General features: G+C 33.5%; 1 protein-coding gene across 4 annotated transcripts in view; it reads left to right on the top strand.

The window, feature by feature from the left end:
- Positions 1–336: 336 nt before the first annotated feature.
- The window catches only part of LOC141402031 (uncharacterized), a 30,644-nt gene continuing 18,123 nt past the window's right edge, over positions 337–12,857 (top strand). The window contains exons 1-2 of one of the 4 annotated variants that reach the window (XM_073982651.1): positions 337–601; positions 6,582–6,703. In XM_073982651.1, the coding sequence (XP_073838752.1) occupies positions 6,603–6,703 (101 nt within the window). In that variant the 5' untranslated portion in view covers positions 337–601; positions 6,582–6,602. Of the gene's footprint in view, positions 602–6,581; positions 6,704–7,027; positions 7,173–12,857 lie in introns of those variants that run through there. The other 3 variants (XM_073982653.1, XM_073982654.1, XM_073982652.1) reach the window with 3 other exon arrangements.

The following is a 12,857-nucleotide window of genomic DNA, read 5'->3' as shown; positions in this document are numbered from 1 at the left end:
ATTAATATTTAATGAGTTAATATGTGCTTCCTACCGGAGAGCATTTGTAATTTATAAATAGCTTTCCTGGCTAATTTTAGTTAGGCTAGCAAATGCTACCGTCGGCCAGCTACAACGCACAACTGATAAAAGCTAATTGTTCTAATTTGACTTATAATCAAAATAACAAACGACGCGCACAACCATACAATAGCTCGAAAATACATACAGACGTGAGTAAGTAACACAACAAACATGCAACAACTTTTTCCACAACCGCACCACATTACACACATTGTACTGACGTGTCCTTTTTCCGGTGGCTATGATTATTCAATTCATCTGCAGAAGCTAGCCACAGTTTTTCCCCTGCATTCACGTGTGTTCATTCGTTTCGTTAGTGGAGCAGATAGCTACGCAGAAAACTAAAGAATTAAATACTTTAGGGAGAAAATAATATTTACGAAAAATTAAAATAAAAAATAAATATTTGTTTTGGTTTTTAAAATGTTGTGAAGTGTGGGATGGATGGACTGACAATATATGAGAAATGTGTGTTAAAGATGAAAATTATTACCAAAGTGACCGGTTAAATTGGTCGAAAGCTTGCGAGTAAAATAAGGTAGACATGGACTGTAAAAAACTTTGACATACAGGCATACATTTTCGACATATGGGTCGAACATAGTGAATCCAGGCAAATATTAGGATTCAGGTGTACATAAAAATGGACATAGGAAATGTAAAGGCATCACCAAAAATTCTTTATAAAATCCACGCCTAATGCTCTTTAGGGGTCCTCCAAAAAAATCTTTAAAAAAATCCAATCTTTGAAAAAATCCACGCCTATTGTTGTTTGTGGTTGTAGCAAAAAATCTTTAAAAAATCCACGCCTATTGTTGTTTGTGGTTGTAGCAAAAAATCTTTAAAAAATCCACGCCTATTGTTGTTTGTGGTTGTAGCAAAAAATCTTTAAAAAATCCACGCCTATTGTTGTTTGTGGTTGTAGCAAAAAATCTTTAAAAAATCCACGCCTATTGTTGTTTGTGGTTGTAGCAAAAAATCTTTAAAAAATCCACGCCTATTGTTGTTTGTGGTTGTAGCAAAAAATCTTTAAAAAATCCACGCCTATTGTTGTTTGTGGTTGTAGCAAAAAATCTTTAAAAAATCCACGCCTATTGTTGTTTGTGGTTGTAGCAAAAAATCTTTAAAAAATCCACGCCTATTGTTGTTTATGGTTGTAGCAAAAAATCTTTAAAAAATCCACGCCTTTTGTTGTTTATGGTTCGAGCAAAAAATCTTTAAAAATCCACGCCTTTTGTTGTTTATGGTTCGAGCAAAAAATCTTTAAAAATCCACACCTTTTGTTGTTTATGGTTCGAGCAAAAAATCTTTTAAAAATCCACGTCTATTGTTGTTTATGGTTGTACCAAAAAATCTTTAAAAATCCACGCCTTTTGTTGTTTATGGTTCGAGCAAAAAATCTTTTAAAAATCCACGTCTATTGTTGTTTATGGTTGTAGCAAAAAATCTTTAAAAAATCCACGCCTTTTGTTGTTTATGGTTCGAGCAAAAAATCTTTAAAAAATCCACGCCTTTTGTTGTTTATGGTTCGAGCAAAAAATCTTTAAAAAATCCACGCCTTTTGTTGTTTATGGTTCGAGCAAAAAATCTTTAAAAATCCACGCCTTTTGTTGTTTATGGTTCGAGCAAAAAATCTTTAAAAAATCTACGCCTTTTGTTGTTTATGGTTCGAGCAAAAAATCTTTAAAAAATCCACGCCTATTGTTGTTTGTGGTTGTAGCAAAAAATCTTTAAAAAATCCATGCCTTTTGTTGTTTATGGTTCGAGCAAAAAATCTTTAAAAAATCCACGCCTATTGTTGTTTATGGTTGTAGCAAAAAATCTTTAAAAATCCACGCCTATTGTTGTTTATGGTTGTAGCAAAAAATCTTTTAAAAATCCACGTCTATTGTTGTTTATGTTTGTAGCAAAAAATCTTTAAAAATCCACGCCTTTTGTTGTTTATGGTTGTAGCAAAAAATCTTTAAAAAATCCACGCCTATTGTTGTTTATGGTTGTAGCAAAAAATCTTTAAAAAATCCACTCCTATTGTTGTTTATGGTTGTAGCAAAAAATCTTTAAAAAATCCACGCCTATTGTTGTTTATGGTTGTAGCAAAAAATCTTTAAAAAATCCACGCCTATTGTTGTTTATGGTTGTAGCAAAAAATCTTTAAAAAATCCACGCCTATTGTTGTTTATGGTTGTAGCAAAAAATCTTTAAAAAATCCACACCTATTGTTGTTTATGGTTGTAGCAAAAAATCTTTAAAAAATCCACGCCTATTGTTGTTTATGGTTGTAGCAAAAAATCTTTAAAAAATCCACTCCTATTGTTGTTCGTGGTTGTAGCAAAAAATCTTTAAAAAATCCACTCCTATTGTTGTTTTTGGTTGTAGCAAAAAATCTTTAAAAAATCCACGCCTATTGTTGTTCGTGGTTGTAGCAAAAAATCTTTAAAAAATCCACGCCTATTGTTGTTCGTGGTTGTAGCAAAAAATCTTTAAAAAATCCACGCCTATTGTTGTTTGTGGTTGTAGCAAAAAATCTTTAAAAAATCCACGCTTTTGTTGTTTATGGTTGTAGCAAAAAATCTTTAAAAAATCCAAGCCTATTGCTGTTTGTGGTTGTAGCAAAAAATCTTTAAAAAATCCACGCCTTTTGTTGTTTATGGTTCGAGCAAAAAATCTTTAAAAAATCCACGCCTATTGTTGTTCGTGGTTGTAGCAAAAAATCTTTAAAAAATCCACGCCTATTGTTGTTTGTGGTTGTAGCAAAAAATCTTTAAAAAATCCACGCTTTTGTTGTTTATGGTTGTAGCAAAAAATCTTTAAAAAATCCACGCCTATTGTTGTTCGTGGTTGTAGCAAAAAATCTTTAAAAAATCCACGCCTATTGTTGTTCGTGGTTGTAGCAAAAAATCTTTAAAAAATCCACGCCTATTGTTGTTCGTGGTTGTAGCAAAAAATCTTTAAAAAATCCACGCCTATTGTTGTTTGTGGTTGTAGCAAAAAATCTTTAAAAAATCCACGCCTATTGTTGTTTGTGGTTGTAGCAAAAAATCTTTAAAAAATCCACGCCTATTGTTGTTTGTGGTTGTAGCAAAAAATCTTTAAAAAATCCACGCTTTTGTTGTTTATGGTTGTAGCAAAAAATCTTTAAAAAATCCACGCCTATTGTTGTTCGTGGTTGTAGCAAAAAATCTTTAAAAAATCCACGCCTATTGTTGTTCGTGGTTGTAGCAAAAAATCTTTAAAAAATCCACGCCTATTGTTGTTTGTGGTTGTAGCAAAAAATCTTTAAAAAATCCACGCTTTTGTTGTTTATGGTTGTAGCAAAAAATCTTTAAAAAATCCACGCCTTTTGTTGTTTATGGTTGTAGCAAAAAATCTTTAAAAAATCCACGCCTTTTGTTGTTTATGGTTCGAGCAAAAAATCTTTAAAAAATCCACGCCTATTGTTGTTCGTGGTTGTAGCAAAAAATCTTTAAAAAATCCACGCCTATTGTTGTTTGTGGTTGTAGCAAAAAATCTTTAAAAAATCCACGCTTTTGTTGTTTATGGTTGTAGCAAAAAATCTTTAAAAAATCCACGCCTATTGTTGTTCGTGGTTGTAGCAAAAAATCTTTAAAAAATCCACGCCTATTGTTGTTCGTGGTTGTAGCAAAAAATCTTTAAAAAATCCACGCCTATTGTTGTTCGTGGTTGTAGCAAAAAATCTTTAAAAAATCCACGCCAATTGTTGTTCGTGGTTGTAGCAAAAAATCTTTAAAAAATCCACGCCTATTGTTGTTTGTGGTTGTAGCAAAAAATCTTTAAAAAATCCACGCCTATTGTTGTTTGTGGTTGTAGCAAAAAATCTTTAAAAAATCCACGCCTATTGTTGTTTGTGGTTGTAGCAAAAAATCTTTAAAAAATCCACGCCTATTGTTGTTTGTGGTTGTAGCAAAAAATCTTTAAAAAATCCACGCTTTTGTTGTTTATGGTTGTAGCAAAAAATCTTTAAAAAATCCACGCCTATTGTTGTTTGTGGTTGTAGCAAAAAATCTTTAAAAAATCCACCCCTATTGTTGTTTGTGGTTGTAGCAAAAAATCTTTAAAAAATCCACGCCTTTTGTTGTTTATGGTTCGAGCAAAAAATCTTTAAAAAATCCACGCCTATTGTTGTTCGTGGTTGTAGCAAAAAATCTTTAAAAAATCCACGCTTATTGTTGTTTGTGGTTGTAGCAAAAAATCTTTAAAAAATCCACGCCTTTTGTTGTTTATGGTTCGAGCAAAAAATCTTTAAAAAATCCACGCCTTTTGTTGTTTATGGTTCGAGCAAAAAATCTTTAAAAAATCCACGCCTATTGTTGTTTGTGGTTGTAGCAAAAAATCTTTAAAAAAATCCACGCCTATTGTTGTTTGTGGTTGTAGCAAAAAATCTTTAAAAAATCCACGCCTATTGTTGTTTGTGGTTGTAGCAAAAAATCTTTAAAAAATCCACGCCTATTGTTGTTTGTGGTTGTAGCAAAAAATCTTTAAAAAATCCACGCCTTTTTTTGTTTGTGGTTGTAGCAAAAAATCTTTAAAAAATCCACGCCTATTGTTGTTTGTGGTTGTAGCAAAAAATCTTTAAAAAATCCACGCCTATTGTTGTTTGTGGTTGTAGCAAAAAATCTTTAAAAAATCCACGCCTATTGTTGTTTGTGGTTGTAGCAAAAAATCTTTAAAAAATCCACGCCTATTGTTGTTTATGGTTGTAGCAAAAAATCTTTAAAAAATCCACGCCTATTGTTGTTTGTGGTTGTAGCAAAAAATCTTTAAAAAATCCACGCCTATTGTTGTTTATGGTTGTAGCAAAAAATCTTTAAAAAATCCACGCCTATTGTTGTTTATGGTTGTAGCAAAAAATCTTTAAAAAATCCACGCCTTTTGTTGTTTAAGGTTCGAGCAAAAAATCTTTAAAAAATCCACGCCTATTGTTGTTTATGGTTGTAGGAAAAAATCTTTAAAAAATCCACGCCTATTGTTGTTTATGGTTCGAGCAAAAAATTTTTAAAAAATCCACGCCTTTTGTTGTTTATGGTTCGAGCGAAAAATCTTTAAAAAATCCACGCCTTTTGTTGTTTATGGTTCGAGCAAAAAATCTTTAAAAAATCCACGCCTTTTGTTGTTTATGGTTCGAGCAAAAAATCTTTAAAAAATCCACGCCTTTTGTTGTTTATGGTTGTAGCAAAAAATCTTTAAAAAATCCACGCCTATTGTTGTTTGTGGTTGTAGCAAAAAATCTTTAAAAAATCCACGCCTTTTGTTGTTTATGGTTCGAGCAAAAAATCTTTAAAAAATCCACGCCTTTTGTTGTTTATGGTTGTAGCAAAAAATCTTTAAAAAATCCACGCCTATTGTTGTTTGTGGTTGTAGCAAAAAATCTTTAAAAAATCCACGCCTATTGTTGTTTGTGGTTGTAGCAAAAAATCTTTAAAAAATCCACGCCTTTTGTTGTTTATGGTTCGAGCAAAAAATCTTTAAAAGATCCACGCCTATTGTTGTTTGTGGTTGTAGCAAAAAATCTTTAAAAAATCCACGCCTATTGTCGTTTATGGTTGTAGCAAAAAATCTTTAAAAAATCCACACCTATTGTTGTTTGTGGTTGTAGCAAAAAATCTTTAAAAAATCCACGCCTATTGTTGTTTATGGTTGCTTCAAATAATCTTTAAAAATTCGGGCCTATTGTTGTTTATGGTTATCCCAAAAAAATTCTTAAAAAATCCACACCTATTGTTGTTCATGATTGTTTCGAAAAATCTTTAAAAATCCAGGCCATAGTAACCTGATCCTTGCTGAGGCATCGATCTCAATGATTCTTAATCATGCCAAGGCATGATTTGTTTTCAATATAAACAATCTTTAAATATAACAAAAAATTATGACTTTTTGCAAATGTCGCGACGTTATGAGGCATGTCGCATAAGTAACACATGTTTGTATGTGTGCCATAGCCCCTTTAGGTGCCTCAATCTCAAGAGGTTTTAGTTACGCGGCGATTATTGTTAAAATGTGGTGTAGAATTTTTCAGGCTTGACGAATTTGTTGTTGGAAGTCGTTAAAATTGTTGCCTTTGTTTATATTCCCGCCGTAAACAGACCACAATGTCCATTGCCGACTGAGCGAGCCACACACAGCCAGCCAACATAATTACCCACACAAGCCTCCTTCTTCTCAAGTGTCACCATGAATTTCACAGGCTTGCATTTTCAAAATTACCATATGACTTTGACTGGACTTGTGTGGGTATCCGTGTGCGTGCGAGTGTATGTGGGTGTCTCGGTTTATGTGCACTTTTCCAAGAGTATTCCTTTTGTTCATCTGAAATGAGAATTTGGATTTGGATTTCAGCACAGATCTGATTGAGAGTTCGAAAGAGTAACAACGGCCTTCATAACATAAAAAAGAGTCTAAGATTAAAAACAAAACAAAAAAACCAAATGTATTTTTTTACTTAGCTTTGTTGTTGTATACACATTTTGTGTTTTTGCTTTTTATTTTATTTTAATGATAAGAATTATTTTCAAAACTAAAATATGGATTTTGCAAAAACAAACTCGGAATGCGCAGCAGATAGTCGTGATACATCGCCGCATAAGAAACATTTAAGTTTGGAGGCCAGACACAGCATAGCCATGTAAGTAAGAACCTATGGAGGAAGAATGCTCTGTTCCAGAATCTTGATTTTAATTTTTTCATTTATAAATTTGAAAAGTTCCATGAGATGGATTTTGTAAATGGAAGGAACCCACAACGAGTGTTTGGGACTGACTTAGTAATCAAATCAAAATTATCAGAACAAACAAAATATTTATAATAAAAATCAACCACATTTATTTATTGTGGTTCACAAATATTTTCAAATAAAACAACAAACATAAATGTGGGGGGAGGGAGGGGACTTAATTTCCTGGATTTTTATTTGACGCACCAAGAAATTTAGCAGCAGCTTTTCTGAGTCATTCCTATCGCAAATGCCGTTTGATTAATATATTAATATTTTTTGAGCGGGTAAAACAAAATTGTGTTTGCTATTGTTGTGATTGTGTCAAAAACAAGTGATCAAATTAATTGAGTTGAGGACCCAAAGGATAAATTTCGTCTAAGTATGTGATACCTCAACTTGATTTACCTTTTTTCCTTATAGTAATACTGTTCGTTATTGTACATAAAGTGGCCAAGTCACAATGGAAAAAAGTAACAAACAATCGCCACATAATCTTAGATATGGCGCCCAATGTTTACCTCTTGATTTCAATCTTGGCAATGATCTTTTGCAAAATGGCAACAGTTTAACCGAGTGGCCTGATTATTTGGTACTATTCCAGTGGATACTTTTTCCGCGTATTGTCGTTGTCGTAGTTGAGCATAAAGTGAACAAATCGTGAAATTCCAAAATGTAATATTGAACATCTAAAAATAAATTATAAGTGGACCACATTGAATTAGCCTTATCAGTCATAAATATAAGACTTGCTTTAAATTATGATGATGTCATTGCTCTGTACAAAGTGAACAAGTCCCCAGTTTGAAAAGACAAAATACAAGTGAACAAGCAAGCCGCACTTTATATTGAAAGAATGTAAACACCAGCGTCTACAGTTGGACAATCTAGCTCATATTTCACTCTTCTTGTTGGAAAAAGTACTTATACACAGTTTGCTCATACAAAAGACCGGCGTCCATTGAACTATATAGTGAACTAGATCGTTCAATTGAACTAGATTGGTACAACTCCACCAGCGGCTTAAGAATTGGAGTACGTTTACATATACGATATCCAGTGGACTTTAATTGTGAATATACATACATGTAAGCTTTGCAAACAATGTTGGAAGAATTGGAAGTCGTTGCTGAATCCTTTAAAATTCATGAAATAAGGTGATACCGTTATTTTGGAGATCTATCCATATGTTTACGAAAAATACCGGGTAGAAAATCTATTCAAAGCAATAATTGACCACTCTGCAATATCCCCTCAAAGTCCAGTAAGAAAAGTGTAACATTTTCTGGAGCACTAAGCCCATGATCTTGTGAAAAATTATTTGAAACTGAAAACTCTTCTCTAACTTATCGAAGTCCGTACCGAATAGGAGTCTAAAACCCTTTATGTAATCTATATATATATATATAAAAGAGCTGTGAGGTGAGGTATTCACTGTCATTGCCTGACTGACTGATTCATCAGCGCCCAGACGATACCGCTGAAGCTAGAAAGTTGACATTTTGGGTGTGGCTTGCTGTTGGTGTGTAGGGGTGAGATAAGGCTGGGTTTTTGAAAATTCGACCTAGAAGTGTACGAAAAGTACTAAAAGGTACTAAATATGGTACCCTTCGTATGAGGCAAACGGGAAGAGCTTGAACTGTGAAATTTGGTATGAGGGTCACTGATGGCGAGTTAGAAAGATGTACCAAATGGTTTTTGGAAATTTGAACTATAAGTGTACGAAAAGTACTAAAGGATACTAAAACTTAGTACAATTTGGATTTGGGTGAACAGATAGAGCAGGAATACTGAAATTTGAAATGGGGGTCATTGATGAAGAATAACAATAAAGGTTTTTGGAAATTCGAACTATAAGGGTACGAAAAGTACTAAATTTAGTACAATTTGGACTAGGGAGAACGGATAGAGCTGGAATCCTGAAATTTGAAATGAGAGTTACTGATGAAAAGTAACAATGAAAGGTTTTTGAAAATTCGAACTATAAGGGTACGAAAAGTACTAAATGGTACTAAATTTAGTACAATTTGGATTTGGGTGAACGGATAGAGTTGGAATCCTGAAATTTGGAAGGAGGGCCACTGATGGAAAGTAACAATGAAAGGTTTTTGGAAATTCGAACAATAAGTGAACGAAAAGTACTAAATGGATCTAAATTTAGTACAATTTGTATTTGGGTGAACGGATAGAGCTGGAATTTGGAATGAGGGTCACTGATGGAGAGTAACAAAGAAAGGTTTTTAGAAATTCGAACTAAAAGTGTACGAAAAGTACTAAATGGTACTAAATATAGTACAATTTGGATATGGGTTAACGAATAGGGCCGGAATCCTGAAATTTGGAATGGGGGTCACTGATGAAGAGTAAGAAAGATGTACCAAAGATCGAAAAGTCCTAAACGGTAGTGAGTTTAGTATGATTTGGATTTGGATGAACAGATAGAGGTGGAATCCTAAATTGGAATTAAGATTACTGTTGGAATATAGAATTGAGATATGGAAGAAGCTTTGGAAAATCGTACTAACGTGCACGAATCAGTACTAAATGGTACTAAATTCGCTATAATTTGTATTTGCGTGAACAGATTACAGTTGGAGTGTAGGATTGAGGTATGTTTGGAAATTCGTATTTATGCAAAAGTGCTAAATGGAACTACATTGGCTATAATTAGGATTTAGGTGAACGGATAGAGCTGAGATATGAAAGTAGTTTTTGGAAAGTCGTGTAAGAAAAGTGCTAAATGGTACAAAATTTGGTACTTTTTGGTATGTGCTATATGACATAGAATTTTGTACAATTTATGACTTTGTAAAGGTGTAGAACTGGAATTTTGAAATTCGGTGTTAGATTGGCAATTGGTGTTTAGAGTGGAGGTAGGGAGGAGGTTTTGAAAATACGTACTTATTCATACAAAAAGTACTAAATAGTACTATTACTGGTTTCAGGCGAACAGATAAAGCTGGAAGAGTGAATTGGGGTTGGTATATATGTTGAAAATAAGGAAGCAATTTTTGAAACGTTTACCTATGTGTACGAAAAGTTGGGTAACATGTTGGTACCAAAACCATTTTGGTATTTTGTAAACAGTTAAGGTACTGAATTTGGTGTTGGGTGTAGGAATAAAGCTGGCATTATATAATTTGGAAATACGATATTTGTACAAAAAATACGAAGTGGAAAAATATTTATGAACATCACTCTAAAATTTGAGATAAAGTTCTGAGTTTGAAAAATTGTACTGAATATTGTTCCATTGATTTTATGTTAACGCCAAGGCGTTTCTAAATAATGTACTGAAATCTTGACGTGAAGTATCTTTTCAAAAAATGGTTTTTGTTCTGACCGCTTTGGTATGTTAATTTGAAAACGTGGTCCAATGCGACAATTTTGTTAACTAGAAGGTAATTACCCCCTGATAATAAAAAAGCCTGGATTGAAATGCCTCAAAACAATTAAAAAAGTAACAGTCGACTTTGCCGACAGAGATATACCTTCAGCCTGTGTGAAGTGAAACACTTTTTTTCCAAAAACGTATATGGGCAATATTATTGAAAATTTAACATCGTTGAAGCCAAGGTTTACCCCTTTATAACTCGCGAATAGTTGTTGTATATTGTACAATTTACATGCTTTTGGATAAAATGAAATGTTTTTAGACTTGGAAAAAAATATTGGCCTTCAAAGTTGATTTGCGCGGAAGCTGTGGCTATATTTATGTTAAAAAATGGGTAAAAATGGGTTGAAGCCAACGTGTCTTTTTTTGTTTTCTCTCGATTTGTGATTAAATCACACTTTTCACGATTTTCCCGTTAAAGTAAAAGTAGATGGCAACTAAATAAGGATCATCTCACTAGTGTATAACTTCTCAAAATTTGATCTGCGTCTACCTTAAAATGATGCTGACATTTTGAAGCCAGATTTTAAGTGTTTTTTGAAATTGTCTTATAATTTCGTTCCGCAAACAGGATTTTCAAAAAATCATTTATAGGAATGAAGAACTCACGATTCTGATTTATCTATCTATATTAATAAAAGAGTAGAGTGACTGATTCACTGACTGACTGATTGATTCATCAACGCCCAGACGAAACGGCTGAAGCTAGAATCATGAAATTTTGGGTGAGGGTCACTCTTGGTCCGAAGGTGACAGATAAGGCTTGGTTTTTGGAAATTCGAACTGGAAGGGTACTAAAAGTACTAAAAGGTACTAAATATGGTACCGTTTGTATTTGGCGAACCGGTAAAGCTAGAACTTTGAAATTTGGAATGAAGGTCACTGATGGAGAGTTAGAAAGGTGTACCAAAGAGTTTTTAGAAATTCGAACTATAAGTGTACGAAAAGTACTAAAGTGTACTAAATTTGGTGCCAATTCGTACTTTGCGAACGGATAAAGGTTATAGGTTGAAATTTGGTGTGAGAATCAAGGTTAAAAGGTACGGTTGACATAAGGAGGTGGTTTAGGAAAAGTGTACACATGTGTACGAAAAGTACTAAATGGTACTAAATTTGGTACAATTATGATTTGTGCGAACGGATAGAGCTGGAATCCTGAAATTTTGAATTAAGGCTACTGTTGGAGAGTAGAATGGACGTAGTTTTGAAAATTCGTACTTATGGGTGCGAAAAGTACTAAATGGTACTAAATTTGGTACCCTTATGATTTGGGCGAACGGATAGAGTTGGAATCCTGAAATTTTGAACTAAGGTTACTGTTGGAGAGTAAAATGGAAGTAGTTTTGAACATTCGTACTTATGGGTACGAAAAGTACTAAAGGGTACTAAATTTGGTATAATTTGGATAAAGGTTGAACGGATAGAGCTGGAATCCTGAAATTTTTGAATTAAGGCTACAGTTGGAGGGTAGCATGGAAGTAGTTTTGAAAATTCGTACTTATGGGTACGAAAAGTAATAAATGATACTAAAATTGGTGCAATTATGATTCAGGCGAACGGATAGAGTTGGAATCCTGATGTTAGAGAGTAGAAAGGAAGTAGTTTTGAAAATTCGTACATATGGGTACGAAAAGTACTAAAGGGTACAAAATTTGGTACAATTTGGATATAGGCTGAACGGATATAGTTGGAATCCTGAAATTTGAATTAAGGCTGCTGTTAGAGAGTAGAATGGAATCAGTTTTGAAAATTCGTACTTATGTGTACGACAAGTACTAAATGGTACTAAATTTTGTACAATTTGGATTTAGGCTGAGCGGATAGAGCTGGAATCCTGAAATTTTGAATTAAGGCTGCAGTTGGAGGGTTAAATTGAAGTAGTTTTGAAAATTCGTACTCATGGGTATGAAAAGTACTAAATGGTACTAAATTTGGTACAATTACGATTTGGGCGAACGGATAGAGCTGGAATCCTGAAATTTTGAACTAAGGTTACTGTTGGTGAGTAGAATGGAAGTAGTTTTGAAAATTCGTACTTATGGGTACGCAATGTACTAAATGATACTAAATTTAGTACAATTATGATTTAAGCGAACGGATAGTGCTGGAATCCTGAAATTTTGGAGTAAAGATATAGTTGGAGGGTAGAATGGAAGTAGTTTTTAAAATTCGTTCTTATGGGTACGAAAAGTACTAAATTTGGTACAATTACGATTTGGGCGAACGGAAAAATTCGTACTTATGGGTACGAAAATTACTATATGGTACTGCATTTGGTACAATTACGATTTGGGCGAATAGATAGAGCTGGAATCCTAAAATTTTGAAATAAGGCTACTGTTGGAGAGTAGCATGAAAGTAGTTTTGAAAATTCGTACTTATGGATACGAAAAGTACTAAATGATACTAAATTTGGAACAATTACGATTTAGGCGAACGGATAGAGCTGGAATCCTGAAATTTGAATTAAGGCTGCTATTAGAGAGTGGAACGGAAGTAGTTTTGAAAATTCGTATTTATGGGTACGAAAAGTACTAAATGATACTAAGTTTGGTACAATTACGATTTGGGCGAACGGATGGAGCTGGAATCCTGAAATTTTGAACTAAGGCTATTCTTGGAGAGTAGAACGAAAGTAGTTTTGAATATTCGTACTTATGGGTACGAAAAGTA

This window comes from Musca autumnalis, unplaced genomic scaffold (assembly GCF_047663935.1).
Source record: "Musca autumnalis isolate F117 unplaced genomic scaffold, ASM4766393v1 scaffold_4, whole genome shotgun sequence".
In the NCBI taxonomy this organism is placed as follows: domain Eukaryota; kingdom Metazoa; phylum Arthropoda; class Insecta; order Diptera; family Muscidae; genus Musca; species Musca autumnalis.
This window is presented reverse-complemented; position numbering and strand designations above follow the sequence as displayed.